Source organism: Syngnathus scovelli, chromosome 13 (assembly GCF_024217435.2).
Source record: "Syngnathus scovelli strain Florida chromosome 13, RoL_Ssco_1.2, whole genome shotgun sequence".
In the NCBI taxonomy this organism is placed as follows: domain Eukaryota; kingdom Metazoa; phylum Chordata; class Actinopteri; order Syngnathiformes; family Syngnathidae; genus Syngnathus; species Syngnathus scovelli.
In genome coordinates this window covers 13,809,201-13,837,131 of record NC_090859.1, presented here as the reverse complement: position 1 = coordinate 13,837,131, position 27,931 = coordinate 13,809,201, and the positions used below count along the sequence as shown (strand labels likewise).

The following is a 27,931-nucleotide window of genomic DNA, read 5'->3' as shown; positions in this document are numbered from 1 at the left end:
AGCCCCTTCACGTGCTATTTTAGTACTGTGACATAACCCACTGGAACATGGACGGAGGCAGGAAGTTCAAACTGTTGGCCAGCAGGGCAACACGTCACAATAAAATCTAATGAGAACGCGACATCCTTAATCCATCCTTAATCTTTTGAAATAAAATATAATAGCAATGCTACGTCTGTAAAAATACGGTATCCTTCAAAATAAAGCATAAAAAGACCCACTTCAAATTTAAACCTAATGATGGTGCTACATCCTTCAAAATAAAACCTAATGAGAAAGCTGCAGTCTCATGGTTGCAACATTGACATTGGGGTTTTTGCTCTGCTATTATTTTGAAAGGAAAGCGGAAAAGATGCGCCTATCATGGCGGCTAGCTTTGCTCCATGTCAACGCGACAGAGGGGACAGGACAGCAGGACAACGACCGACATTATGTCGAATAAATCACTTTTAATATCTTATTTTACGACTTCATAATGGACGTACGATAGCCAGATACTTTTAGGTGGTCTTTGCAAGTTTAGTGGTATAAGTTAGCGGACTTGGTGTCTCGCGGAGGGAGGGGAGGAAGGAAGTTTGTGTCACGCAGCGGGAAGAAGAAAGAAGTCATGGAGGGGCACCGATACATCCCAGATGACCGCGGCGGTTCGGCCATGGAGAAGAACCCTGCCGATCTAACGGTGATGGACGTGTACGATATCGCCGCGGCGGTGGGTCACGAGTTCGAGCGGATCATCGACCAATACGGCTGCGAGGCCCTGTCCCGGCTGATGCCCAAAGTGGTGAGAGTGCTGGAGATCCTGGAGGTGATGGTGAGCCGCCACAACATCGGCGGGCCCGAAGCCGACGAGCTGCGCCTAGAGCTGGACAAACTCAGGCTGGAGAGGACCGAGAGGTTGGAGAAGGAGAAAAAGCACAGGAAGGTACAATAAAAACACATAAAGTGTGGTTCACGTGACTGTGACACTCACCGGTTGACTCACAGACTCATGACTCTGAATAAGTGACTAAAAATGTAATAATAACAATAATAAAAATTATTAATAATGATAGTAATAATAATTTTTTTAATTCGATTGTGGTTCAGGAGCTGGAGCTGGTGGAGGACGTGTGGCGAGGAGAAGCACAGGATCTTCTCTGTCAAATCGCTCAGCTGCAGGAGGAGAACAAGAGTCTTCTGGACAACGTGTCCACGCGAGACCCTGGGAGCGAGGATGACCTTCAGAGGAACGATGGTGAGAGCGTGTGCAGTTTTTTTTTTTTTTAGACTTTCCACCTTTTTAAAATGTTTTTTATGTACAATGTATATAGAGTTTTATACATATTTATGCCTTTTTTATTATCATTATTTTATACATGTCTCCAGTCATTCTTGGGTTGATTCATTGATTATTTTTATTTAGATTATTTCCATTCAAAAAGGAAAAGCAAAGGGTGATGATGTGCATGCAAACATAAAGGAAGCTTTCTTTTTGCTGCTTGTACACAGAAGCCGCAGTCAGGCTCGAGCACACACACCGGCCTCAGTATGCACTCCTGCTACACACGCTTTTTGCACGCTAATCTGTTTTAAATGATTCTTGTCTGGTAAAGTCAACCACGGTTGAGATCTTGATGGACTGAATGACATCTTGGGGTCTCCTTCTAAGGAGGCATGAGCGATCGTGAGCGTCAAGTGATGAAGAAGCTAAAAGAGGTGGTGGACAAGCAGCGGGACGAGATCCGGGCTAAAGACCGCGAGCTCACGCTCAGGAGCGAAGACATCGAAGCGGTAAGTAATGTTGCGCAAACAATTATGTCTTTTTTACACAATCGACTCACAAACTAACCCTTTTTTCCCCATCTTTTAAAAAAGTTTTGGTCATAAATAGAATATATATGTCGTGTCAGGATGGAGATGACTCCGACTTTGCTTGTTGCAGCTCCAGCAGCAGCAGTCCCGTCTCATGAAGATAAACCACGACCTGCGCCACAAGATCTCGGTGGTGGAGGCTCAGGGCAAAGTGCTGATTGAGCAAAAGGTGGAGCTGGAGGCCGGCGCGCAGACCCGCGGCCAAGAAGTGGGAGCCCTGCGGCAAGAAGTAGTGCGCCTGCGGGAGCGGCTAAAGGGCCACCACGCCCAGGAAGCCTCGCCTCAGCCCCCCTCGCCGGCAGAGGTACTATGCACCTTCTTCACGGTCGAGATTTTCAGTGAATAACGTAGGATAGGTTCCCAAATAAAAAATCTCCAGCGTCAAACAGAACATGCAGATTTCACTTTTCTAGCTTAGCAATATTGTAGCAAAATGCGTTGTCGTTCACCTTGGTCATAAACAAATCTGTCATCTATCCATCAATCTTCTTAACTAGCGTGAAGCGAAAACTGTGGCGGAGGCGGAGGCTTGGTGGGAGAACCCGACCCCCCCGCCTCCGCCGCCCGGCTCGCTCGGCCCCGACGAGGACGAGGATGAGGAGGCGGCATTGCTTTGGGTAAAGTGGCCTGACCACTAATGTTGATTAGTGACCGCATGGCGTGCAACTAACTGTCATGGCGGGACGGGCGTGTCACGTTTAACACAGCGCTGACGTGCTTGTTTGGGTGCCGTGTGGAATTTGAAGGCGCTTCTGGACAAATTTGCTGGGTCTTTGTGTGAAAAAAACTAATGACGTATTATGCCACTAGGTGGTGCCAAAACACTACTTTGGATAGGATTTTGGATCAGCACTAGTTTAGTTAAAAAAACAAGATGGAGAACACTGTCATTAATTGTGGTTAAAGTATTCATAGCATGTAAAACATTCTGAAACCTTTAAATATTAAAATAAAGTCGCATGATCATTTCCATTTCTCTCATAAAGGCCATTATTTGAGGGAAAGAGCTCATTGTGGTGTGTTGTTTGCTAAGTACAGTGAGTTTCAAAGAGCAGATGTCCAATAATTAAAAAAATCAAAATGGCAAACAATGAGGCGTGCTGTGTTGGTGTGCCACCAGGAGGCCATGTGCGATGACGACATGCCTGCTGTGTACCAATATTTCACCAAGGTATCCTCACTTCCTGTCTCGCTTATGGAAAGCTATTTGAGCATTTATCCAATTTTCTCGACATTCCATCTTAAGGTCTAGTACTGTTTGTCTTTGTAAGTGAAGCCTACCACATGTCTTAGACACAATTCTATTGTCTAACCCTAACCCTTTTCTCTCAGGAGGCGCTGTGCCAGGAAGAGGAGACAACTAAGGAGGCCCCGGACTCCAAGGACCCCAACCGGGCCCGGTTCACCCTGCAGGAGCTGCGCGACGTCCTGCATGAGCGCAACGAACTCAAAGCCAAAGTTTTCATGCTGCAGGAGGAGCTGGCTTATTACAAAAGGTCAGCAGATAATGATGTCATCGTCACAAGATGCTTATGAGGTGGCACTAAAATGGCCGATGCCCTTGTAGTGACGAGATGGACGACGACACGGCCGCTCCCAGTCCCGAGCCCGAACCCAGATCGCGCTCACGTTCTTCTGTGCAGCCAGAGTCCGGAATCAAACGCCTGTATGTTGTGTACACGCACACAATTCCCAAACATAACACTCACAAAACACAACACACAGACACACACTTAAAATTAACTCCCTCTTCAAGTAAAATGAAAGAAAAATGAAATAATAAAAATATATACAAATATTACAATGTACATAATTGAAAAATATAAAACTAAATAAAAACAATAAATAATTAGGTTACCTACTGAGATGTTTAAAATACAACAGACATGATTGTCCGGGGCTAAAGCTCAGCCACTTCCCAGTTTGAAACATTGTGGTTACTTTTGTCAAGATGAAGACTTTGACAGGGTCCCTGTTGGCCCCGCTCCCCCTCCCCTCCCCTCTGTGTGACAGGATCTTCACGGCCTTCATGCCCATGGTGGCAGCTGGTTTGATCCAAGACGATCCCACTTTACAGCCTGCCAGAGGCTTCGCGGCGCTCGTATGACCCAATATTTTTTCCACCCTAACCTTTTTTTAATTCCCCAAAAAATCCCAATCATATAACTTAATGGTGTGGTTTGACACTAAAAACTAATATAATGTGTCCACAGAGATGATCTTGGCAAAATCTCAGAGGTTGTCATAGAAATAACTACTTGTCACAGACATGCCGACCAAACTAGCTCTGATTTTACATAAATTATTTTTTATTTTATATTCAGAGGGTTGTCAATCGTTACCACACGTGCACAAATTATTGGCGATTGAATGGCGGGATTCAAAATCGAAACCAAATCTGTCGGATAGATTTTCCTACTTTTTTCAAGCATGGCCTGTTGAATTTTTTTTTGTGGGTCGACTCGTGATACAAGTCGTCGTCTACTCATGATAAACATTCACCACATTTACCAAGTGTTACCAAGTGAAGTTGTATTTTCAAAAAGCTCTTGATTTGTGTTCTCAGGTTTAATTTGTTTTCCCGTGACAAGCAGCGGAGTTGGCAGCGGAGCATGGCACACGATGACGCGTTCACCGAACAAGCCCAGGAGGCCTTGCCGCACTTTTAGCCGTCACATCTAACGAGGCATTATTTAATTGCCTGGTGTTTACTCATACAGCTCAAAAGATTCGGGGGGGGCGTGATTTTGGTAGCAAGTAGGAAAAAAAAATGGCTGCTTTGACCCAAAATGGTTAGCATCCTCTCCATCTGCATTGAAGGGAAGCTATGCATACAACGAATAGCAAAGCTAACATCCTATGGAAGTAAAAATTGTAAACACTGCAGTATTTTAATTTAACCCTTTGATTGAATATGGCCTTGTTTTTATCTTTCTAACTTATTTTAAGTTTTCGGTTGTTGTATTTGCATTTTTATTATTACTGTTTTGAGTAGCCCGGTACCAGCTTTATGGCGGAAAAAGAATGTTTTTCTTTTTTTGGTGTTATGGTATTATTAACTGCACACAAGATAGAGAAGACTGACTGGATTTCCAAGTCCTATTTTTAGTATACTGCTTATTTGTAATGTATGCCAACTGCAAAAGGAAAGAAAAAAGACAAATGTATTTTTGCATGGAACAAAAGGAAAAACAAGTGAAGTGTTATTTGCATAAGACAACTTTATTCCTGAAGGCCAGCATTAAGTTTTATTGGATGCCATAGCACCTCCTATTTCCTAAAATGGCAGATATTATTGCAATAAGTTAATGAAAAAAAAATTCAAATGAATAAAAAAAAACATTGAAGAGCCATGTGATGCTAACAGGATACTTGTTTCTTTTTAAATGAATCCAAAAATTCAAATAATATACTGAATATGTTGGAAAATATGTTTTTCAAATTCATATATATATATTTTTTTTACACAACCCTTCCACTGCGTATAGAAATAACACCACTTCCTAGACTACTTCTGTTTAGCAGGGCAAGTCTACGGCCAGCAGGTTTAGCTTAGCGCTAAGACTGGCGGAAATCTTTTCCAATAATAAAACTTATTGTTTAGCCATATTTTTAGTCAGACTTGTTGACGGGACTTTATATATACACACACTCATGACATTGTAACATTTTCCTGGTATTTCAACTGATTTATTTTATTGTCCGCGTGGCCCAAATGTAGACTATACCGCTGCCCCAGTGAGTTAACTTAAAAAAAAAAAGGTATTTTTGCTAAAAATATATTTTTAAAAAAATGCAGGCGACTATACAATGTGTTTGGCATTCATCAAAGTGTTAAAAAAAAAGCAGAAAAGTGCCCAAAATTTAACAATGATAGAGAATGTTCTTAAATGGAAAATTTAAAAATGTGCGCGCAAATTTGGAGGGAGGGAAATAGTAAAAAAAAAAATGCGCCAACTTGTAGAAGCATGCCCAAGTGCGTCGTCACCACAAAATGTGCCTCCCGCTCAAAAATAAAATCAAGAATCCCACCAGAGTAAATCCTCCCCATAAATTAGGAATGCTGGGTGAAATTTTAGGGTGAACCTTTGCAGGAGACCTTCTGTGTTTCTAAATCAAAGACCTCCTCGATGTTAGTGTTTGAGCCATGGGTGCGCGGCGATGGACGCCTTGCTCCGGTCGCCGTAGTCGTAGAGCAGCTCCTCGCCCTCGTCAATATCCCGTGCCGCCACCAGGATGAGATGCGGTGCGCCGTCCATATCGTGCAGTTTGGTTTGCAGGTTGCCACTCTTACTGTGATTGATCAGACGGCCCAGTCGATTGGTTTCTTTGGTGGCGTCCACGCTGGATGTGGAGTGAACGTTGCATAAGAAGTCACGCGACAAAAACGAGAATCCAGAAAATGAGTGCGTGTGTACCAGTATGCTTTGCAGAGGTACTGAAAATAGTACATGTAGCAGCCCGTCTCCGGGTTCTGGGCGTACTCGGCCTCTCGCTTTTTGGCGTCTGCCATCTCCAAGAGATCACCGTGGTACTCCACCACGTACTCGCCTTTCCGGAAGTGTCTTGCGGCAAACACCGCTCGGCCTTTTTCCTCCATGTGCCGCACCTTCGCAATAAGATTTTTACATGATGCGTTTACATTGCTTCTGAATTCAATATCTGGATCACTTATCAGAATTTGTTCTACATGTTGAGTTGTAGGGAGTCAAGCAGGATCGTTCCTTACCTGCATTCCTTCCTCTATGCCGTTTGCGATGAGGTGGTCAATGAGGTGCTTCTGTTCACACTGGACACAAAAAATCGCTAGTAGTAGCAATAAGAGAACATTGTGACCTTTTATAAGACTAAGTGCAAAAGAAATTCTAGATCAAATCTGGATTCAACTAGATTTGACTTTTTTAAGTTATTACCTTGAGCTCCGTTTTACATTTTCGTGAGCTGCGCCTTATTGGAAAGAAGTCTGTAACTTTCCGGTTCTGTGAATTTTTCCCTTTGGCACTATTCAGGGAATATAAAAAGAATTGATGAGAAATGTGCTAAATCAACAACAGAAGCGAGAAAAACAAACGCACGTTTTGGGTGCGGCTCTCTTCTGCTGGTGGCGGCGGGGCACGGCTGAGCTTCGGTTGCTGCTGTGCAAAGGAGTCGGAGGCCTGTCGGGAGCGAGCTGCGAGGGTCGCTCTGCGGCAGGCTGAAGGCGACATTGAAACTGTAGAGGTGATGCACACTTGTCCGACCAGCAAGAGGAAGGCTGCTTTGCTGCGTCTGAAGAGTTGCAATCTTTGGTCGTCGTGCCGATACCATTTGTTATCCGGCCTGATGGGAAGGGAAACGAATCTTCATCAGAACTTCAAATGATTTGTTTTACGTCCACAGAGGTCAAGTTGTATGATTTATTAGAACGGTGTCTCAGTTTGAACTAGAAAAAGACCTCGTCCATTTTTTACTAAACCATTTCAACATGAATCATACCTTCTCCCTGCCTTTGGATATCGTTCCTCTGGCAACATAGGGAACGACAGCTTCCCTCCTGCGCCATATTGTCATTGTGGACTGGAGACGTGGGCTGAGGGGAACTTGAAACGGTGACACAGTGTTGATTGCATATTGATTCCTGTGGGGGCAGAAACAAAAATCACATCCTTACAAATCCCCTCCTGTGCATGTCATGTTTTTTTTCTGGGGGTATTTTTAGTGGTTTATTTCTAATCAAATTCAAAAATAAAAATTCACAAAAATATTTTAACACATGTTCGGTATGAAAAATAATGCAAATCCAATAAAGAGGAAAAAAAGTTAGTCTAAATATTCCCATTGCTTTATCTACAGTAAGCATAAGTGGTGGTCTAGCAGCGCACCAGTGCCACATTCAACATGGCGGTGCCGTTTACGTACAATTCCATGCAGGCTCAAGGGAGACCCAAGCCCACGTCTACTGTTCCCTTTAAACTACGAGGTGAATGACCAGCAACAAAAAAAATGATAGAAAAACACTTTGCACGTATTTTAAATGCTGTTCTTGGGTTTAAATGCACGTTTCTGTTTTTACGCTCATTTAAACGTGAGAAAATGAAGCTGTCAGGCACGAGTAGTTGCTCCATTTCGTTTTGAGGAGCCAAAAACTATGCAACCATTCCAAACGATTCGCATTTTGGAGTGTAAAATTGAACTCTATAGGCTCACATTAAACGACTTCATTTGCGTCTCGTGAGAAGCTGCAGCAACATTGTGTTGTCTCCAACTTACCCCGTTCATGTCCGACGAGTGGTTCCCCGAGGCTCCACGCTCAGCTCTCTCCTGACGCTCCCGTCCGTCCCTTCGAGGGTCAAAAGCCCGGGTCCGAGAAGACAACACCGTCTGCTGTCTTCACCTTCACACCCAAGCCGCGTCCACTGCTGCTACGAGTTCGCCATTTTTTCGACACGGATCGTACCAGTAACAAAAGGGGGAAATATCGCTCCCTGTCGTCTGTACTGTCATGTACTGTAAAAAAAAAATAATATTTCACCCTCTTCTGGAATCGCGAATACATGTTTAGGAGAAACACGTTTAACACAAATCTAGACATGAAATATTTATTTTATATTTTGTATTTTAAAACATGTATTTCAGGTGAAATCCTAACCTTAGAAATCATTGTCACATCGTTTCCACAATTACAAGAAGCCCTTTTAATACAGAAATACATATACCTATATGATAACATACATAAATACATTTAATGTATTTTCTAATATTTTTTTAAATCAATTCCACAGTTTCTGTTCAACCACTTCCAGTTCGACAGGTGGCGCCAGGTTGCAAAGTATCGATTCAAGTCAAACGAGAAGAAGAAGAAAGAAGACGCGCCCCAGGGTCACGTGATGCTTTGCTACTACGTTTGGCCGATGCGATGTTTGTCGTTTGCGTCAAAAGCATCAAAGAGGGCCATCTTTGTCTTTTGTGCCGATGCGTTGTCGTGGCGGTGCGGCGGCTCCAACAGCCGCATTGGTGCTGGTGGGACGACGCCGGGACGATCCACTCGACGACGGGAGGAGCGGAACCAGAGGAGGCTAAGCGAGGCCTAGCGCACGTCACGTGACCAGCATGCGGCGGAGAGCTTGATTAAAAAAAAGAAGAAGAAGATGGCGTGAGAGCAGCGGCGCGGACAGGACAACAACCGAACCCTCGCGGCGAGGCACCCTCACTGCGGACGTAGAGTGCCCCGTGTTCCGCCACTCAAGTAAGGTAACTCTTCTCGAAACTACGTCGGAAAAACAAGAATTTGCCGCACCGTTGGGATTATCGCGTGTGGTCTTTTTAAGAACTACCCGGTGTGCGGCTGCTGCCTCTTACGATTCAACGTCGCCAACGTTAGCTTAGCCGCAGCAATGACACAAACAGGCGAGGCAACCCCGCCAACTTAGCCGCGTTTAAGTGGCCCTATTACGGGGCGCAGCCGGAGGGGACGCCCGCCGTGGTTCGCCCTTGGTGAACTTGCGTCTTCAGTTATCTAACACGTCTAGCTAGCTGGCTCGCTTGCGTCTGAACCCCTTTCAAGTTGCGGCTAATCTCACAATATTAAAAGGTTAAATATGCTAAACAGGATCAAACAGTCCAGATGTTGCGTTCAGGTACCAGCGTGTTCCGTTCAGGCACACGCCTGACATTGGGATCTCGGCGGGGCTGTTTACCAAGTCATGATGAGTCTTTAATTTTCATTTCGTCCGTACCTGGCGACCGGTCCAGAAAGTAGATCTCATCTTCTCGCCGTTAGTCCTCCGGCATGCGCTCTACCTCATTCAGCGACACTAATAATAATAATGATAATAATAATAAAAATATTGAAATATGTTGCATGGGTTGTTGCGTCCGGGCACTGTCATTGCAAGCTCAATGGGGATGTTTACTACAAGAATAATGACTGCATGTTTTTTTTTATTCTACAAAATAAAGCTAGACACGACCAATTTCCTACTTTATATAGCGACTATTTGTGTCTGATCCTTTAAATAAAAATTGCGAATTTGGGTTTGCTTTCGATTTGCCTAGTAAAGCTAGCTAGCTTGGCCGGAGCTGTGTCACCCTGCCCGGGGACATTCGAGCAAACAAATTAAGCTACCAAATAACGAAATGAGCCCGACTACAAAAGCTGAGTCTGAGCGAGCGCCTTTGCGTGATATGTGCAGAGTAGTTTGTTGGAAAGATTGAAAGAGTGCTGTTATGAGTTGTTAGCGGCGACGTTGTCAAGAGGAAGCAGGAAGTCGGACGTAACAGACACGTGTCTTGTTTGACCCGACCTTCTCATTTACAACGTCATATTCATATTTTACCAACCTAAATTAAGTATCATGAGTTATTTTGACAAGGTTGCAATGTGTTTTGTTGCAGTTGGGAAGTTCTTGTCCGTTGTATTTTTCAATCACGTGTGCTGCAGCTTTCACTTTTTGTTCTCCAGAGTACAGTTTTTGTGCATGTCACCCCCAAAAATTCAATGTCTATTTTATTGCGCAAATTTAGCAAGAAGATGTAATGAGATGATCAAAGAAACAAAAAACTGTGGATAATTTTTGTTTTTTTCAATTGCGATATATAAAATCTCATTTAGCATTGTAAATTAGGCTTCACTCCTTGACTGTTGAAATGTTATGTCTTGTGGCGCTGATATGTAACTGATTGTCTGTGTCTTGCAGATGGATCCCGAACAGGATTTACTTCTCACTGCTCTCAGCGAGAGCGGCATTTGCCCCAATGACATTGGAGTATTTGACGTCGATTCTCAGGATGTCGCGCAGCCCTCCACAGCTCAGCAAGTGAGATAGCCTTTCCCTCACTTTCCTCTTCTCCACAAAAAGAAGGTTTTGGTGTTTTCGATAACATTACCGCTTGTCGTTCAGTCTATCTCAATCAGCGCCTTGGACGCCGGCTTGGGGAACGAGTCTGGGGAAGTTAAAACTGAATCGCCGCCCCCAGGTCCCATCGTGACTATCAGGGTAAGATTTTATTCGATGTTTTTCAAACTAGCGCCATGCAATAAAAAGTATTACTTAAGAACTTGATGCATGGTGAGGATGAAAATCATGACATAGCAGGCTTTTGCTGTTTTAAAATCGACTTTACTTTCCGTCTCGCAGCAACACAAACCTCAGCCGTCGACCACCACCTTTGTCTTAAATCAGCTGAATCAGCTTCCGTCGCTTGGAACGGCCACCACCAAGCCGTTGTCGGGGAACTCCGTCAAACACACCATCACCGTCACCAAGGTGGTCCACGTCCCCAACGCCGCCCTGCGAGGCTCGTCCACGCCCACCTCCACGATCACCACCCCCTCAGTGTCCACAGCCGTGCCTTCAAACCCCGACCAGGTTGGAGTTTGCCGTTTTGCCGGCCTTCCCTCCGCTTTCTCTTACACGCGTTCTCCCGTTGAACAGATCCAGTTAAAAGACCTACTCAGGGCGGGAGGTGCCAAGAATTCAAGCCTGAAGGGCAACAGTCTGGTGGAGCTCATGAAACTCAAGCCGCCGCCAGACATCGCCACGCCGGTCGCCACCGCCACAGGGCCCAGTAAGATCGACGTGTACCTCGTCTTTACGCCAAGTTAGCTCTGCAACGAAACTTAAACATTCCGACAATTTGTTTGGCCCGCAGGTGAGATGAACAACGGCATCAAGAAGGAAAACCCGGCAAAAGAAAACGTTAGAAACTGGAACAACGACGAGGTCAAAATGCACGCTTTCTCACATTCCCTGGTGAGTCAAAGACGCCACTCCATCGTGTCTGCAAAGCAGACTGATGTCTGTCACTGTGCAGCACGCGCCCGGGACGAGGGACGAGGACGAGCCTGAGGAGGAGGAAGAGGAGGAGTTGGGTCACGCCGAGACGTACGCAGAGTACATGCCGATGAAGTGTAAGTGGGGTGACGTGGTTGAGGAGAGGTCGCTGAGTAGATGTTTGTTGGCCAACCTCTTGCTAAGTAGCTCTCGTCCTACACAGTGAAAGTTGGCTTGCGGCATCCCGACCCAGTGGTGGAGACCAGCTCCCTGTCGAGCGTCAACCCGCCGGACGTTTGGTACCGCCTGTCCATCCCGGAGGAGGTCATCGACCGCGGCTGCCTGTCGGCTCTGCAGCTGGAAGCCATCACGTACGCCGCACAGGTCAGTTGCGCTCCACTCGGTGTCACATTTGTCTGTCAAGAATGTATTAAAAAAAAATAATGCCATGGCAGCAACACGAGACGTTCCTGCCGAGCGGCGACCGAGCGGCCTACTTGATCGGTGACGGCGCCGGTGTGGGGAAAGGTCGCACCATCGCCGGGATCATCTATGAGAATTACCTCCTGGGCAGGAAGCGGTCGCTATGGTAAATACCTCCTCGTGATCTTTGCCACAGTTACAAACAGAAATGTTTAATCTCTATTTTCTGTGTTCAGGTTCAGCGTTTCCAATGACTTGAAGTATGACGCCGAGCGGGATTTGAGGGACATCGGCGCCAAGAACATCCAGGTCCATTCCCTCAACAAGGTACGATTGCATGTCATTGGAAAGACAATTCTGTCAGTTGTCCATGATTTGTCCACTTTAAGTGTGAGGAGTTGACAGCGTGACTCATCACGCCACTTTTATTTTCCCAGTTCAAGTACGGCAAGATCTCCTCCAAACACAACGGCAGCGTGAAGAAAGGCGTCATCTTCGCCACTTACTCGTCGCTGATCGGAGAGAGCCAGTCGGGCGGCAAGTACAAGACCAGGTTTGAGCAACTGCTCCACTGGTGCGGCGAGGACTTTGACGGCGTCGTATCCTTATGTTCTTGTGCGCTTGTGGTGGATCAATTGGTTCTGAAATGTAACTGAGCCAAGGCAGATTTTATTTTACTTTTCCTGATCTGTCACAGCACGTTGGTTGGGAATCATTGGTGTCCTAGCAAGAGTTGTTTCCATAATTCTTCTTTTTGCGGCGTTTCCTTAACTCCACTGTCTCCAGATTATCTACGATGAATGTCACAAGGCTAAAAATGTGTGTCCCATCGGATCGTCCAAACCCACAAAAACTGGGCTGGCGGTGCTGGAGCTTCAGAACAAACTCCCCAAGGCACGCGTGGTGTACGCCAGCGCGACAGGTGAGTCGAACGCGGGCGAGCAAGGGGGAACTACCACTCGAAGTTTGCCAAGCACTGAAAGCGTGTCCTCTCCTCTCAACAGGTGCTTCGGAACCAAGAAACATGGCTTACATGAACCGCCTGGGCATCTGGGGCCATAAAACACCTTTCAGGGAGTTTGGCAACTTCATTCAAGCGGTGGAGCGCAGGTGATTGCCAAAACGTTTAAAAAAATGGCGCTTGTTGTCATTCATAAAACAAAATGCTAAGCTAAACACATATTCAGGGGCGTGGGCGCCATGGAGATCGTCGCCATGGATATGAAGCTGAGGGGAATGTACATCGCCCGGCAGCTGAGTTTCACCGGCGTGACGTTCAAGATCGACGAGGTCCCGCTGACTCATCGCTACATTCAAATGTACAACAAATCGGTCAGGCTGGTGAGTCCGCCGCCATCCTTTGGCATCGCCAAGCCTCACCTTACACAAAGGTGTCCAATTGATCTCGAAGTCCCGCTCGCTTCCCTTGCAGTGGGTGAGCGCTCGGGAAAAGTTCCAGCAGGCGGCCAACCTGATGGATGCCGAGCAACGTATGAAGAAGTCCATGTGGGGCCAGTTCTGGTCGGCCCACCAAAGGTTCTTCAAGTACCTTTGTATCGCCTCCAAGGTCCGGAGGGTGGTCCAGCTGGCCAGGGAGGAGGTCCAGAATGGGAAGGTGAGACTTGATGGTCCGCCTGCATGTCTCACTTGATTGATGAATAATTAATGGAGATATAGCCGAAGTTGGTCTTTGTAAGAAATGCCGAAATGCCATTGCAGTGTGTGGTGATCGGCTTGCAGTCCACCGGAGAAGCGAGAACTCTGGAGGCCTTGGAGGAAGGTGGCGGGGAACTTAACGACTTTGTGTCAACCGCAAAGTAGGAACTCCCTCTGGCAAAACATGTTTGTTTTACACAAAACTGCAATGCATTCAAACATCTTGCCTGGTGTGGCAGAGGTGTGCTGCAGTCCCTGGTGGAGAAGCATTTCCCGGCTCCCGACAGACAGAAGCTTTACAGCCTGCTGGGCATCGACCTCTCGGCCAAGAAGACCCCTTCGCCTACTGACTCCACATCCCAGTCCCAGCAGAAGGGCAAGAAAAGGAAAGGTATGGCAACGAAGGTTATTGTCTGACTTTCAGACGGTAAAAATGATGGATTATTGTTTCTCCAGCCCCGGAGATTAAGAAGAAACAGCAGAAGAAGAGGCCTCGCAATCACAGCGGACTGTCGGGCACAAGCTCGGACGAGAGCCAGTCGGACGAGTCGGACAAAGACTCGGGCAGGGACAACGACAGCGACGACAGCTTCAAATCAGTCAGCTCGGCGGACGAGGACGACGACTTCAACCCATTCAGAGACGAGTCTGGCGAGGACGACAAGGACGGTGAGGGACACGTGTCCTCAAAGAAGCGCAATATACCGGGCGGGTTTACTGTGCAGTGCCAACATGGTTATCTTCTCTTTGTTCAGATCCCTGGCTTGTCCGAAAGGAGCCCAAGAAGAACAAAGAGAAAAAGAAGAAAAAGCGAAGGAAGAGCATCGACCCCGATTCCATTCAAAGTGCCTTGCTGGCCTCGGGCCTGGGCTCCAACCGGCCGACGTTCACCGCCCCCGTCACCCCTACGCCCACGCCGGCTGCAGGTATACGCCAGCGCTCTGATGGAATTGCACTTTTGGAGGGAAACGTTTTTTTCAACGGGCCCCGATTGGTTGCGCAGTTAAAGCGGAGCCCGACAACAGCTGCTTGACGAGCCAGGACGCCGTGGAACACGCTCAGAAGATGAAGAGGGACCTCCTGGAAAAACTGGAGGAGCTGGCCGAGGAGCTGCCACCCAACACGCTGGACGAGCTCATCGACGAGCTGGGAGGACCCGAAAATGTTGCTGAGGTAAAAAATGTGGAATTTAAGCAATAAGATATAATGTATGATTGAAATTGTATGATTTCTTTTTTTTTCTATAGATGACGGGTCGCAAAGGCCGCGTGGTCAGCAACGACGACGGCACCATCACGTACGAGTCCCGTTCGGAGCTGGACGTCCCCGTAGAAATCCTCAACCTCACGGAGAAGCAACGTTTCATGGATGGGGAAAAAGTAAAGACTACCACTTTGCCATTGCAGTTTACTCGTTGGACTCGAGTCTTGACCGTTCCTTTTTTTTTTTTGCTCAGCACATCGCCATTATCTCGGAAGCGGCCAGCTCGGGCATCTCGCTGCAGGCCGACCGCCGAGTCAAGAATCAGCGCCGCAGGGTCCACATGACGCTGGAGTTGCCGTGGAGTGCCGACCGAGCCATCCAGCAGTTCGGTGGGTGGTGGCCAGAGACTCGCCGCCGCCGCCGCCGCCTCCTCTGTGACTTTGCATGAGAACTCACTGTTGCCGTGTGACCTGCAGGAAGAACTCACAGGTCCAATCAGGTCACAGCTCCCGAGTACGTCTTCCTCATCTCCGAGCTGGCTGGCGAGCAGAGATTTGCCTCAATCGTGGCCAAAAGATTAGAGAGTCTTGTATGTTAATGGTTTTTTTTTTAATCGTTTTTTAACAGTGGACGTCAGACTGACTTGGGCGTTTCTCTCCAACAGGGGGCGCTCACGCACGGAGACAGAAGAGCGACGGAGACGCGAGACCTCAGCAGGTTTAACTTTGATAACAAAGTACGCACAAGATGCGCTTAAGCTCAACACATCTTGCAGGCATTAAATAGGCGTGGAAAAAAACTTTATTGACTCAGACCTCCAACCTTAAAATTCTGCCTTAATGAGTGTCAGGATCCCCAATATTTTTGTTTTCCCCTGTGTTTGTGCAACTCCGCTGCAATCATTTTGTCTCGTTGCAGTACGGACGAAACGCTCTTGAAATCGTAATGAAGTCGATAGTGAAGCTCGACACGCCGCTCGTGTCGCCGCCCTCGGACTTTCAAGGAGATTTCTTCAAAGGTATGAACGACAAGGAATCGCGGTGAGCTCCTGTTTGCTGTGGAGGATATTTGGGCCTGATCGGACTTTGTCGTTCAGACGTTCAAAGGGGCTTGATCGGCGTGGGCCTCATTAACGTGGAGGATAGATACAACTCACTTTCCCTGGACAAAGGTGAGTTTCACAACCACAAAGCACGTCTTGCAGGATTCCTGCTTTTCAAAAACGACATTTGTGGCGATCCCACAGACTATAACAACATTGGGAAGTTCCTCAACCGCATCCTGGGCATGGAGGTCCATCAGCAGAACGCCTTGTTCCAGTACTTCTCCGACACACTGGCGGCCGTCATCCAGGAAGCCAAGCGCAACGGCAGATTCGACATGGGCATTCTTGGTGCGAGGCGGCTCTGTTGACAATGGACTACAACAATGGAGCAATCCATTTCATATTTTTTTTTTTTTTTTTTAAAGATCTTGGTTCTGGTGATGAGAAGGTAAAGAAGTTGGACTGCAAAAAGTTCCTGACGCCGGGCTACACGGCGTCAGGCCACGTTGAGCTTTTCACGGTAGGTCCCTGTCAAAGTATTTTGGGTGGCAAGTAACTCGTGTACTTAATTTGCTAAACGCCCTAGGTTTATGAACATACTTGTACCTTGAGCTCTCTGCCTTTGTGTGTGTTGGCAGGTGGGCGTGGAACGAGGGATGTCCTGGGAGGAAGCCACGCATGCGTGGGCAGAACAGAATGGGTCGGACGATGGCTTCTATGTGCAGGTATATTCAGATGGTCGTTGAGTCACATCACGTCTCGGCAGTTTGGCTTGGGAGGTGATTCAAACAGCGCGTTTGACTCTCTCAGTCACGGAACAACAAGAAGACAGCCATCTTGGTCAAGGAGGTGAACACAAAGAAGAGGCTCTTCCTGGTCTACCGGCCCAACACGGGGAGGCAGCTCAAGCTGGAATCGTACGCTGACATCAAGAAGAAGTTTAAGAAGGTTGGCGCGAGCACTTTCTATGCAAGGGGTTTCCGTGCACTTAACAAGACAGTGTTTTATTGATGTTTCAATAATTATTTGAATGTTCCTCATTGTCAGGTCTTATCAGAAGACGCCAAGCAACACTGGAACGAACAGCACACCTCGTCAGCAAAGATTTGCTCGCATGCTTTCTGGTAAGTATGCACAGTATGTTTGTCAAGCAACAAGATTTTTTTCAGGCCGAAGCCGAATCAGGTGTTTTGGACTGCTCTGTATTACATATGGACGCCAACCTTCTGCTTTTGTGCACGCAGGCGGGGCAACTGCAAGAAGGCCTCGGTGGGGCTGCAGTGCGAGGTCGGCTTGCGCTGCCGCACGTATTACGTGCTGTGTGGTTCCGTGCTGAGCGTGTGGAACGAGCTGGAGGAGGTGCTCACGCCCGTTAGCGGCACCAACGTCAAGGTGCAGATCGTACGTCTGCGCACCGAGGACGGCCAGCGGATCGTCGGTGAGCCACCTACATATTATCAAAAATGATCTTTTTAATGTGTTAGAGACAAATAGTTGCGTCTCTGGATTGCCCGCCCACGCTCTTCGCTTAAGATGACGAACCCTGAAATTGCTTAGCAACCGGTGATGATGACTCAGTCGTCATTTGAAATTGTCGCCATTCCTCACCCATGTAGGACTGATCATTCCGGCCAACTGCGTGTCGCCGCTGATGCACAAGCTGTCCACGTCGGACCAGTTCCAGCAGCTGGCCGTGCAGGAGCAGTACAAGAGGCAGCAACTGCACCCCCAAAGTCTGAGCCACGTGCCCAACACATAGTAGCGGCAAGACGAACGGCGTCAACGCGGACTCGTGTACATACAGAAAAAAGAAAAAACGTTTCAGGGTTGTTGATGTTTTTTTTGTTTTTTTTTTTAAATTCTCTTTTAATTTGGAAGACTCGCCATCACCCCTCCTTCCGACAGGGGTGATGTTTTTCGTCCTCTGACATTCAGAGTAGAAGATGTGCGACGGACCCCTGCCACACTGGAAACTGACCGCTACGTTACAATCCAATAATAAATCCTTCACTTTCACTTTTCCATCCGTGTTTAATTTCCCACGATTGTCGTGAGGGATCTTTGTTTTGACCTACATTACTCGCAACTCCCAAAAAGTTGGAGATTTGTGATTTGATTGACCCGCATGACGTCTTTTTTTTTTTTTGTTTGCTTTGAATGGTCTTCTCAGGTGTTTGACCACGACAGCTCATTCCGTAATCAAATACGTCCTTTTCGTCTTCCATCATGTGACGTAGGATGGCACCACGACAACCGCTAGTGGAGAAATAAATCAATTGTCCTTGGTTCAAAGATGCCAATAGGAGTCATGCAAATGTTGATTTTTGTACATTGATATTTTTAAAAAGTTGTATATTGAACTGGCCCGTTCATATCTTCAAAACTCTACTTCGAGTTTGGCTTTCATGGAAAGCTGTTTGAGCATTTCATGTCCACTCCGTGTACTTGTAATGTTATTAGTAAGACAGTCATTCTGCTCATGTATTGAATTAGTTTACGAGTGTATGGAAAGAGCCCGTTAATCTAATCTGGTCCTTAATTGACATATTTATGGAAATCTGTTTTAACCATTCATTTGATATTGATATCCATTTTAAGCTTTATGTACTAGTGCACTTGACCTAGTGTATGTGACAAATAAGGTGTCATACAGCAGCAGGTATGTGTTTTGCTAGTGAGGTCAAAGGGCATACTAGCCCAGCCCTTAACATGGATATCAAGGATATTGAATACTTAAATTCTCAGTGCACTAAGAGGATGATGGAAAAAAATTCCCTAAGGTTTGGGAGATATTGCATTTGGGGTCTGTCGGGGCTTTGGAATGTCAGCAAAATCTTTTCTCGCTGACGTGGCCCATGAAGTGACACAACGCTCAATAAAGCTTGGTATACAGTACTTGTACTTCCTGTTTATTTTTTATGGATTTTTTTTTCTTTTGGACATCAAAATGGGTAAAGATGGAAAGGTTATCAATAACGTAGCAATAAAGATTATTTTACTAATTGGGTCAAACCATGAGGTTTTTGGCTTCTGCAGTAAACTATTTCATAATAAATGCTAATTTGATTAATTTTCATTCACGATGGACCCTGATGTCAAAATTGGGTCAAACCATTTGTCTGCGGCCCAGAGGTGGGCACTAATGTAATTATTTCACCCAAAAAGTGATTAGTGAAAAATTTATTCATCCACTCATTTGTCTTTATTAAATTGGGAAAACAGAAAAAAATGTCATAAGATGTTTTTTTTTCAGACAAGCCTGAACAAAGCGAGCTCGAAAATTACGTCAAAATAGTCTTAAAAAAGCTCCTAAGTCGTTTAAAGTGACCCAAAAGCGCGGCTCAACTTTGCTTCTAAAGTGTGCTCCGGGCTCCGGTCAAACGTGCCGCTTTTGGCCGACAAAAGTGTGTCTTTTCTTCCACCGGGGCTCGCCTCGGCTGGCTGGGTGTCAACATCCAGTGACGGCCATGTTTGCCGGCGCCGCCGTAAACAACAAAAAAGTGGGAGACAGACGCCTCGCTGAATGTCGGGTCATTTGGATTTCTTTCATTTACAATGTCTCTGGGAATGTCTTACAAGCCCAATGCCCACCAGCACACTCCGGGAACTTCGGGGAACCAGGGTGAGCACAAAACGTCCGAGTGGGTCCCGGCGAAGGCGCTTAAATCGACGCTTAAATTCGGGGGGTTCTCGGAGAATACCTGAAGAGAAAGCCCCGTGTGTGTGCGTGGAGTTTTTTTTGTCCGGTTACATATGTCGGGTCACATCCTGGGAGCTAGGCTAATTCGTAGCCGCCATTATTACGAATGTCGACAAGGAGGAGGAAAAAACTACACGAACGCGGACTCGACCGTGGCGAAGGCGACGGCGGCGTCTTGCGCGAGGTTCGCTGGCGTCTGGGGTCGCGCTCCCGGCCCGGGTGGGCGCCGTCTACGCGGCGACACTAAAAAAATGTATCGGTCGTGTTTCGTCGAGGAAGCCTCGCTCCGCTTCCTCGTCCATGATGCTCCCCGGCTTCGAGCTGCTTGATTGATCCACGCCGACGAGAGGCGCCTCTTTGCGGACATCTGCTGACGGAGGCGCGCTACTGCAACCTTACATGAAACTTTACTCCCCCCAAATACTTTGCTCGCAAAGTACTACAATTAATGATCAACCTTAAAATACAGAAATGTAGTTAGGTGCCTCTTATATTTTAATTTCGAAAAAAGCCTACGGAATGGAAAATTTGTTTTGCCCTGGATTTGTTTTAACAAAAAAATCAGCACTTAAACTTTGACACCTTTTAAAGTTTGAAATTAAATTTAAAATCTTTGTTTTAAACAGTTGGTAGCCTCCAGTCAGCAGCCAACCTGGCCCATTTGCAGTCCTACAGACCTCTGCTGAGTGACTACGGACCACCTTCTCTGGGATTCTCACAGGTGACACCAACTTTTCCAAAATTCATTGGACAGGTGTGGGCAAAATATTCACGTTTGAAAGAGTGATTTTTTTTTTTTTTTGGTGGGATTGTGAACCATGTCCACCTTGCTTTAATTTCACATTTCTCTCAATTGGCTTCTCCAGGGCTTGACCGGCAGCCAGGTGCCTCAAAACAAATATGCTGAGCTGCTGGCCATTATTGAGGAGCTGGGCAAGGAGATCCGACCCACATACGCTGGCAGCAAGAGCGCCATGGAGAGGCTCAAAAGAGGTAATTTTAAGGTTGAGTAAGTAGGTAATTAAAAATCCACAAGAAATTGCTTTATAGTGAGTATTTTCCCAATTCATGTCCATATGTTTATCGGTTTCTCTTGTTGTTGTTGACAGGCATTATCCATGCCCGCGGCCTGGTGCGTGAGTGCTTGGCAGAGACGGAGAGGAACGCCAGGTCCTAGCGACAATCACATTCCGTTCAAGGAGACTTCTTAATATGCGTCTTTAAACAAAAGGAAAGAAAAAAAAAATCAAAAATTCAACTTGCATGTCATTTCAGAAGTGGACTGGACGTCCCGACTCCATGTTGTACGAATGAGTCAAACTCTCAACTTGTTTCCCATTGCCCACTTTTGGGGAACTTGGTTTCTTGTTTTTTCTTCATAAATTTTGCATGCAAAAAAGTGTAGACGCCAAATGTCTTGTACAGGGATTAGACTAATTTTTCATATGAGTGACTGAGTGAGTGAGTGAGTGTCAATTCATCCGTGTTCAGGTTGGTTTTGTTATCAAAAGAAAATGCTGTTACTTGCATCTTTGTATGTATTTATTACACAGTGTAATAAATTGTATTTTCAATACAGTTGTCCTTGTCAATCCTTTTTTGCAGCCTTGAAAACCACTCATTGTTCCGTTTTGAATTCTGGCCAATGGGGAAACCAATCGATACTGTCCACCAATCACGTGACGAAACTTTCACTGACGTATTAACGTCATTTCAGCAGCCAATCAGCGTCTCCCTAGCATATACCTGACAAATATGGATGACAGGACGACTCGAACAAACTGGTAAGGTTAACTCTTGTGGCGTCTGCTACATCTGCACTTATGTTTGCGTAATAAAACATCTAATTAACTGTGTTCCGGTTCCTCCAAATGCATTCCAGCCTAGCCTGTAATTTGGCTAGCGCCATTCATATGCGTGGTGTTAAGTGTTAGTTAGCTAGCACTTAGCATGCTAGCGGAACCCGCCGAGCTCAAGTTAACCACAACAACCTCACGACGTCACATGACAGCGGTGACCGATTCTGGCGCACTGTGCGCGGGTGACATTTGTGCCGTCTACAGCTGGCGAGGGTGCAGCGTTTAACAATCTGTCACCTTTTTTACATATCAGCTCAGACACTAGTTCTAAGATTTATGGCCACTAAAGCAAGTTACTTATGACGCGGGGGCACTTTTTATTAAATTGACTTTTTTCATTGTTTTAAAAATGGTAAATGATTTCAGTCAAAATCAGAAACAATGGATTCTAAAGCAGTATTGGACAAGTACCAAAACAAAGGAAAGAAGAAAAAAACAGATTTGAGATGGAAGGAAAGAGGCAAGGAAGGACGGATGAAGAGCAAGTTCAAGGGATGCAGGAAAGGATGTAAGGAAGCATTGATTTAAAAAAAAAAAAGTCCATATGATATTCACATAAAATTGAAAAACGACCTAAAACTTGCTAACAATGAATTGATGGTGTTTTTTGTTGCAGCATGTTACACATAATTTTTTCGTTTGCTTGTTTTGTAGCTGTCAGAGTTCCCGCCACCTCTGTACAGGCCCTTAAACATGTCCACAGATGACAGCATCTCTGAGGACGTGTCCAGCTCGGGGCCCCGCAGCCACTGCCGGGCCAGCGGCGACGGTGGCGGCAAGGAGAGCGAAGCGTCCCCGCTGTCCTCCGAGGCCACCACGGCTTCGGGGCTGGCTGTCTCTGAGGGTAGACCTTCGGCCTCCCAGACCACAGGGGGCAGTGCGGCCTGCCAGACTGTCAAGTACACGCCGCCGTGCAGTAAGATCAGGTGCGGAGTTTGGCCTCTTTGCCCATTTTGACAACATTTATACACTCAAATGCAAGAAAATTCAGGTGTCCTAGTACATAAGCAAAGTATGTGGTGCGTTTCAGGGGTCTTTGTATAAGCACAGAGGATGACGCGTTCACTTCAGGCAAGAACCTCCCGTTCATTAACCCAAGCTCCCTCGATACTCTCCGAGCCCTGGTGGAGGAGATACGCAGCGGCGGCGAGACAGACCCGCAGGTCTGGAAGGACTGCGAGGTGTGACAGCGTGAGCTGACTTCTCGCTCCATTAATCCAGCGTCTTGCTGAGCGCTGTCTTTTTTTCTCTCTATTTTTTTTTACCTCAGGGCCGATGGCTGCACCTGTTCCAGCTGGTGGAGAAGCAATACCAGGAGCAAATCCTTGCGCAGCAAGAACAGTATCAGTGCCAAATACAGGTAGCACATTTTTTATTTCTAAGAACCAATTGACTAATTCATTCATTTGAATGTAAATACAACATGTAACAAAAATGTTTTATTTTTACTGTACTTATTAGTTTAACTTGAATTCTGCAGTTAATTCAGGACGAGATCAAAGCGCTGGTGCAGCTCCAGAACCGGCCGCCGCATGCAGACTTCACCCACGGCGCTGGCATCCAAACCAGTGAGGACACCACCATCACCACCACCAAGGACTTCCTGTTGCCGCTCATGGCCGGCGACTGCATTTTCCCTGCTCGCGCGCCCAGCGAGAGCGACAGCCTGGCCGCCCCGGCCGCCCTCTCCCCGTTCAGCTCCCCCTCACCGCCTCACAGGTCAGACGGCGCCAACCCACCGGTCGATGAGCAAGCTACCACGGGGCTCAGCAGCGGCTACGGCACGCTGTCCGCCTGGGAGACGGGAGAGGCGGCGGAGAGGCAGGAGCACCGGTGGTCGGAAGACGCCGATGCTCCCGACGAGGAGGAGCCGCCAGCAGCCCACCAGCAGAAATCCTCGGGGTGGGTCACGCTTCTTTCGACTGCAATGAGCCGAGAGTTGCAGTCGTAACCTTTTCGTATGGTGCTATTTGTGCAGTCAGATTCTGACCTCCTGGGCTTTGAGGCAGAAACTGCGAGCCAAGAAAATCAAGACGAGACTAAATTCCAGAATTCCCGAGTACGAGGAGCTGCCACGCAGCCCGGCCAAATTGGCTCTCGGCCCATCGGAGAGCCCAAACTCCCGACATCCTGCTACCGCTTCGTCCTGCGCCTCTTTTGCGCTGAGGAGGAGCGACAGCCTCTCGTCTGAGGCCTCAGGTGACTTGTTATTGAGTTCAGGCGTTCTCTTCAAATTTTTACAAGGACCCACACATAAGCCTAACGCCAATAAAACATAACTACCGTCTACTCTCAGGCCTGACCTACTGGCGTCTGAATGAGTGCGACCTCTATCGCCGTCTGCCGGACGCCCTCGACCGCAACGGCAGTGGAGCTGCTTTCTTCCTGCAAGAAAATTCCACAGATCAGGTGACGACACACTTTTGCAACCATAGCCCAGCCTGGATTACCCTCTGGGCTCTTTGAGCCAATCAGGAGCCTGACAACAGACATTTTGGGTCCTCTGTTGTAGGCTGAGGACTTAGGTGTTTCTCTACGCGAGCTATACCAGCACAAGCACAGGACGGACCTCAAACGCTCCGACTGGGAACGCTCCGAGACTTCGACTCCATTGTCGCTGCAGGTAGGTCACATGACAACCCCTCTGAATTTCCTTCTTGACTTTTTTGCTGTTGTTTGATTTTCTACTTCCACTTTTGCAGCCGCTGGCTGCGGAGGCATCCCAGCCTTTCTCTACGACACCGCTGAGTCTCGATGGCGTCTCTGATGAATCCCAGGAAGTCCCGCCCACCCCGCGAATGAAGACCGGCGAGGAGGCGGACGTCACCCGTAGCCGCAGTACCACTCTGAGGCCTGGTTCTAGTTCTCTAGAAGATCCTGTCGTCTTCTCCCTGTGAGTCCAAACTCCAGCCTTTCTTTTTTCCAAGTATTTGCACTTTTATTTAAATGCCGAATGTTTTTCTACATCTGTCCCGTCCAGGCTACGACGGAACCTGAGAGAGAAGCACGCACGACACGTGACTGACCTGAAGGCTTATTACGAGTGCGAGATTCAAGTATTGCGAGACAAGTTGAAGCTCCGAGATCTGCCCGGAGACCTGGAGAAGAGCAACCGCATGCTTTCAGAGAGGTCTGTTTTCTGAAAATTTGCATGGGGACTGCTGGTTCATTTTACAGTTCCCAAGTTGGGATCACAAATCTTTTTTTTTCCATTATAGCCTGTTTAATCTTTTATTTTGATGGTTTCCAGGTGTCAGCATCTGGAGAAAGCCTTGGCTGAAGCCAGCCGACGTATCGACAAGCTGGAGCAAACTAACTCCACGCTGGAGAAACAGCTGGTAGTCTTTTTATTGTGGGAATGCCAGTCAGCATCTTCTCGGCTCATTATTCTGTCACTTTTTTTTTCTTAACTGCTTTAAACCAATTTCAGAATCTAAATAAATGAGTTTGTTTTTATCGGTAGTTCTTCTGCAGTGTGGTTAGTCAAGAACAGGTCCTGTTTGGATTGACAGTATCCTCACAGTGAACACAAACGAAAAAAGTAACGCGTCTCCAACGCCTTGTTCAGGCCGAGTGGCCCGAGCGTTACGCGGTGGCGGGTGCCACCGTCAAGTCGCTGCGTCAGCGCCTGGAAGACAGCAAGCGATCGGCCAAGGAGAAGGCAGCGGCCGTGAAGAAGGCTCGACGGCAGGTCGACGACAGCGAGGCCAAGAGGGAACGCGAGGTCCAGGCCAACAAAGAGGTGAAGGTCGAGAGCAGGGAATGCAAAGGCGATGTCCGCTGACTAACGTCTGGGTTTTTTTTCCAGCTCCTTGCACAATACAACTCTGTGCTGAAGGACAACGACAAACTAAAGGTAAGCAATGAAGACAATCGCCATGTTTTACTTTTTAAAAAAGCAAAAAATAAATTGTTCCTTTTTGACAGAGCAACTTGCTGTCAACAGAAGACAAACTTTACCAAGCCAACAATCTCACTTCAGACCTGAAAAGGTGATTTTCATTATTGCTATAATATTTATTTGAAAAAAAGCATAAATATTGCATTGTTTTTCCCACATCCTTTGTTGCTATCATCTTCATTCAGAACCATTTCTAAGCTGGAGTCTCAAGTACGGCAATTGGAGCACGAGAACCAGACCAGGGTCCGCCACACCCCCCAGTCCGCCGCCCAGCCCTCTGGAGCCGGGTGAGCGGCTAGCTTTGCTAATGTAGCCATCTTCGTCCACACTTGTGGGAGGAGCGTGTCACCATGATGATTTCAATACATCTTTCAGTCTTTTCCACCATCCTGACCTGCTGCACTCACCCAGCAGAGGCAACGCAGAGCCGGATGTCACCCGCAGGAGGTCGCCAAGGCTGGAAGTCCAACAGCCGGCCGCTGCCACCACCTCTGCGTTCCCTTCCCAAACTTCGAGGCATGTTCAACTCTTAAAATTGGAGCGCTGATAAAGTAGTGCGGTTCATGATATTTGATACTACTAGCCTAGCCAAACTTGCAATTAGCATTCACAACCATTAGCATAGCCTAACTCGGCTTGTGTCAATTAGCCTTAGCTGTACTCATTTGCACTCTGGTTCTGCAGGTGCACAGCCCCCAGAGACCCCGACCAGACGCCGTCGACGTCCAGACTCCGTGAGGAGGGCGCCGCCCACCTGTCGCCTATCATGAGGGCGCTGATCGAGATGGAGGAGACTCGAGCCACAGAGAGCAGAGCCCCCTGTAAGAACGTTTTACATGCGAGCCCCCCTCCCCTGCTTTCACCCACCAATGGTTCGTATGTTTTCACAGGGGTGGCCAATCACAGGCCATCCCTGGGCGGCGTTGGCGGGGCGCTCAGAAGTCAAAGGAGTTTGTCTCCGGACGGCCATCGATCGTCCTCGCTGCCTCCGGCAGGACTAAAAAGCACCATCGCAACCACGCCAAGTATGAACATGTTTTTTTTTGTATTTTATGTTCTAGTCTTATATACCTCGTGCTGCAAAATTTTGTTGACTCTCGTTAATGTTTACTTTCACTGTCAGCCAAGAGAGAGACGTTACTTGCCCCATTGCCAGCCAAGGGCAGCCCTAAACGATGCCCTACCGAGAACTACTCCACCGCCTTTGGTCACATGATGCCACGGGAGGAGCACCTCGGCAACAGGTCAGTAGCTGTCATTATCAATGCAAGTGATTATTCATGCATTATTCCCATTTGTATCTTTCAGGCGTGACTCACACGTCAATCACACCAGGCGCCACTCGTTCCACAACGGCAGTCCCAGGACCAGGCTACGCTTTGGGTCACCTGAGCACCACAGTAAGAAAGTGGATCGAAAGAACGAAATAGTGTTCACGTGACCAAAATATCGTGTGTCGTTCCCCACGTGTAGACGCTGCTGTCGGCTTGGCGTCGCCCGACTATGGCGAGGCACAGCTGCCGTGTGAAGATGGAGGAGGCAGCCCGGGAGGATACCTGGCTTCTGACAACAAAGTTCTGTCTTTGGCGGAGGCTGAGAGGCTTTTTGATGAGCTCACACGGGAGAAACTCGAGGCCAGTTCAACACATTGCCGCCAACTTCTTCTCTGTGTGTGTGTGTGTCTCACACTCTGTGTGTGCGTGGTGCAGATCGAGGCATCTCTGAGCCGCATACCGACGTCGGGTGGTCGAGTGAACATGAAGACTAGGCTGGACCAGGTGAGCCACACTAAGATGGTCCACGTGCTCCTTGCCGGAGGTATCACATGTAACTTGACGTGTGTGTGTGTGTCAGGTGGCCTTAGAGGAGCGTCTGGAGCATCTGAACCGAGACCTTGGGTCCATCCGCATGACGCTCAAGAGGTTCCACATCCTGCGCTCCTCCGGCAGCATAGCGTAGCAGCATGCTAATGTTAGCATGGCCTCGCTATCATGTTTTTAACGTACTACCTACCACTCAGGGACACTTTTTATAAAAAATTTCTGGAAGTCTATATTTTTTGTACCATACAGATTTTTAGATTCAAAGAGCTTGTACATTACTAATAGTTTTTTGACACAGCTGCAGTATTTTTTTTTTTCCATTCTCTTGTTTACATCATTTACGGTGAAGGAAATATTTTTGTTTTACTTGACATTCCAACTTTTGATCGTTTTTTTCCTACATGATTGTTTTTTGGGGGGTTTTTTGCAGCAGGACCAGAACCAGCACAATAATGTCTGCACTCACTTGTCCCTTTTTTTTATACTTACCCCAAACCGCCATATTAGCTACTTATTATGATCACCATTACGCAATAAATTCTGCTTATTTTTTCTTACGAATGTGGTGTCTTTCCTTCCAATATTTATGTAATAACATGGAAAAAACAAATATAAAAAAAAAACTTCATACTCACCAGGGATACTTATTATCAGATATATTATGTGCAGATCTGTAGGAATGTTTTGGTAGTTGGCGGAACAAATCTTGCTTTTACCA

At 47.1% G+C, this 27,931-nt stretch overlaps 5 protein-coding genes and 1 long non-coding RNA gene across 19 annotated transcripts; 4 read left to right on the top strand and 2 right to left on the bottom strand.

The window, feature by feature from the left end:
• The first annotated feature begins 329 nt into the window (after positions 1-329).
• rilpl1 (Rab interacting lysosomal protein-like 1) lies at positions 330-5,215 on the top strand. Of its 8 annotated transcripts, XM_049738807.2 has the most exons (10): positions 332-922; positions 1,087-1,234; positions 1,649-1,770; positions 1,922-2,155; positions 2,349-2,468; positions 2,972-3,022; positions 3,184-3,347; positions 3,419-3,517; positions 3,865-3,952; positions 4,418-5,215. In XM_049738807.2, exons 1-10 carry the CDS (start codon positions 608-610, stop codon positions 4,421-4,423), a joined length of 1,347 nt encoding a protein of 448 aa, XP_049594764.1. In that variant the 5' UTR covers positions 332-607; the 3' UTR covers positions 4,424-5,215. The 8 variants fall into 8 exon arrangements, with proteins under 8 accessions (XP_049594770.1, XP_049594764.1, XP_049594763.1 ...); XM_049738813.2 differs by lacking the exon at positions 4,418-5,215 and having other exon boundaries at positions 330-922; positions 1,652-1,770; positions 3,865-3,958; XM_049738806.2 differs by lacking the exon at positions 3,865-3,952 and having other exon boundaries at positions 1,652-1,770.
• On the bottom strand, positions 5,053-8,303 carry kmt5aa (lysine methyltransferase 5Aa). 2 transcript variants are annotated; one of them, XM_049738815.2, is made up of 7 exons: positions 8,101-8,303; positions 7,327-7,430; positions 6,927-7,170; positions 6,765-6,852; positions 6,581-6,640; positions 6,270-6,460; positions 5,053-6,195 (listed from the first exon to the last, which is right to left on the bottom strand). In XM_049738815.2, exons 2-7 carry the CDS (start codon positions 7,391-7,393, stop codon positions 5,985-5,987), a joined length of 861 nt encoding a protein of 286 aa, XP_049594772.1. In that variant the 5' UTR covers positions 7,394-7,430; positions 8,101-8,303; the 3' UTR covers positions 5,053-5,984. The 2 variants fall into 2 exon arrangements, with proteins under 2 accessions (XP_049594772.1, XP_049594771.1); XM_049738814.2 differs by having other exon boundaries at positions 7,327-7,468; positions 8,101-8,302.
• A 110-nt stretch (positions 8,304-8,413) lies between these two features.
• On the bottom strand, positions 8,414-10,109 carry LOC137840870 (uncharacterized). Its single transcript, XR_011088002.1, has 2 exons — positions 9,567-10,109; positions 8,414-8,953 (listed from the first exon to the last, which is right to left on the bottom strand). It is a non-coding gene; the product is annotated as an uncharacterized lncRNA (long non-coding RNA).
• sbno1 (strawberry notch homolog 1 (Drosophila)) lies at positions 8,926-18,825 on the top strand. 2 transcript variants are annotated; one of them, XM_049738792.2, is made up of 33 exons: positions 8,926-9,076; positions 10,527-10,646; positions 10,731-10,826; positions 10,968-11,198; positions 11,265-11,397; positions 11,482-11,582; positions 11,644-11,740; positions 11,827-11,987; positions 12,059-12,192; positions 12,263-12,353; positions 12,464-12,625; positions 12,813-12,948; positions 13,031-13,136; positions 13,214-13,367; positions 13,459-13,641; positions 13,746-13,843; positions 13,922-14,073; positions 14,139-14,351; positions 14,438-14,608; positions 14,686-14,855; positions 14,930-15,061; positions 15,139-15,274; positions 15,362-15,474; positions 15,550-15,621; positions 15,804-15,903; positions 15,982-16,056; positions 16,132-16,278; positions 16,356-16,450; positions 16,569-16,655; positions 16,741-16,878; positions 16,978-17,054; positions 17,175-17,368; positions 17,547-18,825. In XM_049738792.2, the coding sequence occupies exons 2-33, from the start codon at positions 10,527-10,529 to the stop codon at positions 17,687-17,689; spliced, it is 4,218 nt and encodes a 1,405-aa protein (XP_049594749.1). In that variant the 5' UTR covers positions 8,926-9,076; the 3' UTR covers positions 17,690-18,825. The 2 variants fall into 2 exon arrangements, with proteins under 2 accessions (XP_049594749.1, XP_049594751.1); XM_049738794.2 differs by having other exon boundaries at positions 8,931-9,081.
• A 279-nt stretch (positions 18,826-19,104) lies between these two features.
• On the top strand, positions 19,105-21,208 carry LOC125979928 (cyclin-dependent kinase 2-associated protein 1). 2 transcript variants are annotated; one of them, XM_049738822.2, is made up of 4 exons: positions 19,105-19,575; positions 20,271-20,351; positions 20,497-20,623; positions 20,740-21,208. In XM_049738822.2, the coding sequence occupies exons 1-4, from the start codon at positions 19,486-19,488 to the stop codon at positions 20,805-20,807; spliced, it is 366 nt and encodes a 121-aa protein (XP_049594779.1). In that variant the 5' UTR covers positions 19,105-19,485; the 3' UTR covers positions 20,808-21,208. The 2 variants fall into 2 exon arrangements, with proteins under 2 accessions (XP_049594779.1, XP_049594778.1); XM_049738821.2 differs by having other exon boundaries at positions 19,148-19,552; positions 20,257-20,351.
• A 145-nt stretch (positions 21,209-21,353) lies between these two features.
• Positions 21,354-27,774, top strand: LOC125979921 (M-phase phosphoprotein 9). 4 transcript variants are annotated; one of them, XM_049738798.2, is made up of 24 exons: positions 21,384-21,414; positions 21,856-21,997; positions 22,144-22,415; positions 22,520-22,670; positions 22,760-22,849; positions 22,970-23,391; positions 23,468-23,688; positions 23,786-23,898; positions 24,002-24,112; positions 24,192-24,382; positions 24,470-24,619; positions 24,740-24,827; positions 25,058-25,231; positions 25,298-25,345; positions 25,417-25,481; positions 25,576-25,677; positions 25,766-25,906; positions 26,075-26,211; positions 26,281-26,415; positions 26,514-26,634; positions 26,699-26,790; positions 26,864-27,024; positions 27,100-27,168; positions 27,245-27,774. In XM_049738798.2, exons 3-24 carry the CDS (start codon positions 22,183-22,185, stop codon positions 27,347-27,349), a joined length of 3,120 nt encoding a protein of 1,039 aa, XP_049594755.1. In that variant the 5' UTR covers positions 21,384-21,414; positions 21,856-21,997; positions 22,144-22,182; the 3' UTR covers positions 27,350-27,774. The 4 variants fall into 4 exon arrangements, with proteins under 4 accessions (XP_068508920.1, XP_068508919.1, XP_049594756.1 ...); XM_068652819.1 differs by lacking the exon at positions 21,856-21,997 and having other exon boundaries at positions 21,354-21,414; positions 25,805-25,906; XM_068652818.1 differs by lacking the exon at positions 21,856-21,997 and having other exon boundaries at positions 21,354-21,414; positions 25,802-25,906.
• The last annotated feature ends 157 nt before the right edge of the window (positions 27,775-27,931 follow it).

Excerpts from the sequence above, each read along its gene's own strand:
- rilpl1 (XM_049738805.2), top strand. The coding sequence starts at position 608 with ATGGAGGGGCACCGATACATCCCAGATGACCGCGGCGGTTCGGCCATG. Across the intron at positions 3,023-3,183 it reads TGTACCAATATTTCACCAAG|GAGGCGCTGTGCCAGGAAGA; the intron begins GTATCCTCACTT and ends CTTTTCTCTCAG. Across the intron at positions 3,348-3,418 it reads GAGCTGGCTTATTACAAAAG|TGACGAGATGGACGACGACA; the intron begins GTCAGCAGATAA and ends ATGCCCTTGTAG.
- kmt5aa (XM_049738814.2), bottom strand. Across the intron at positions 6,641-6,764 it reads AATGTAAAACGGAGCTCAAG|TGTGAACAGAAGCACCTCAT; the intron begins GTAATAACTTAA and ends TTTTGTGTCCAG. Across the intron at positions 6,196-6,269 it reads TACCTCTGCAAAGCATACTG|CGTGGACGCCACCAAAGAAA; the intron begins GTACACACGCAC and ends CTCCACATCCAG.
- sbno1 (XM_049738792.2), top strand. The coding sequence starts at position 10,527 with ATGGATCCCGAACAGGATTTACTTCTCACTGCTCTCAGCGAGAGCGGC. Across the intron at positions 15,904-15,981 it reads TCAAGGAGATTTCTTCAAAG|ACGTTCAAAGGGGCTTGATC; the intron begins GTATGAACGACA and ends TTTGTCGTTCAG. Across the intron at positions 16,279-16,355 it reads ATTCGACATGGGCATTCTTG|ATCTTGGTTCTGGTGATGAG; the intron begins GTGCGAGGCGGC and ends TTTTTTTTAAAG.
- LOC125979928 (XM_049738822.2), top strand. The coding sequence starts at position 19,486 with ATGTCTCTGGGAATGTCTTACAAGCCCAATGCCCACCAGCACACTCCG. Across the intron at positions 19,576-20,270 it reads AGCACAAAACGTCCGAGTGG|TCAGCAGCCAACCTGGCCCA; the intron begins GTCCCGGCGAAG and ends GGTAGCCTCCAG. Across the intron at positions 20,352-20,496 it reads CTTCTCTGGGATTCTCACAG|GGCTTGACCGGCAGCCAGGT; the intron begins GTGACACCAACT and ends TGGCTTCTCCAG.
- LOC125979921 (XM_049738799.1), top strand. The coding sequence starts at position 22,183 with ATGTCCACAGATGACAGCATCTCTGAGGACGTGTCCAGCTCGGGGCCC. Across the intron at positions 23,392-23,467 it reads CACCAGCAGAAATCCTCGGG|TCAGATTCTGACCTCCTGGG; the intron begins GTGGGTCACGCT and ends CTATTTGTGCAG. Across the intron at positions 26,791-26,863 it reads TGGGTCACCTGAGCACCACA|ACGCTGCTGTCGGCTTGGCG; the intron begins GTAAGAAAGTGG and ends CCCCACGTGTAG.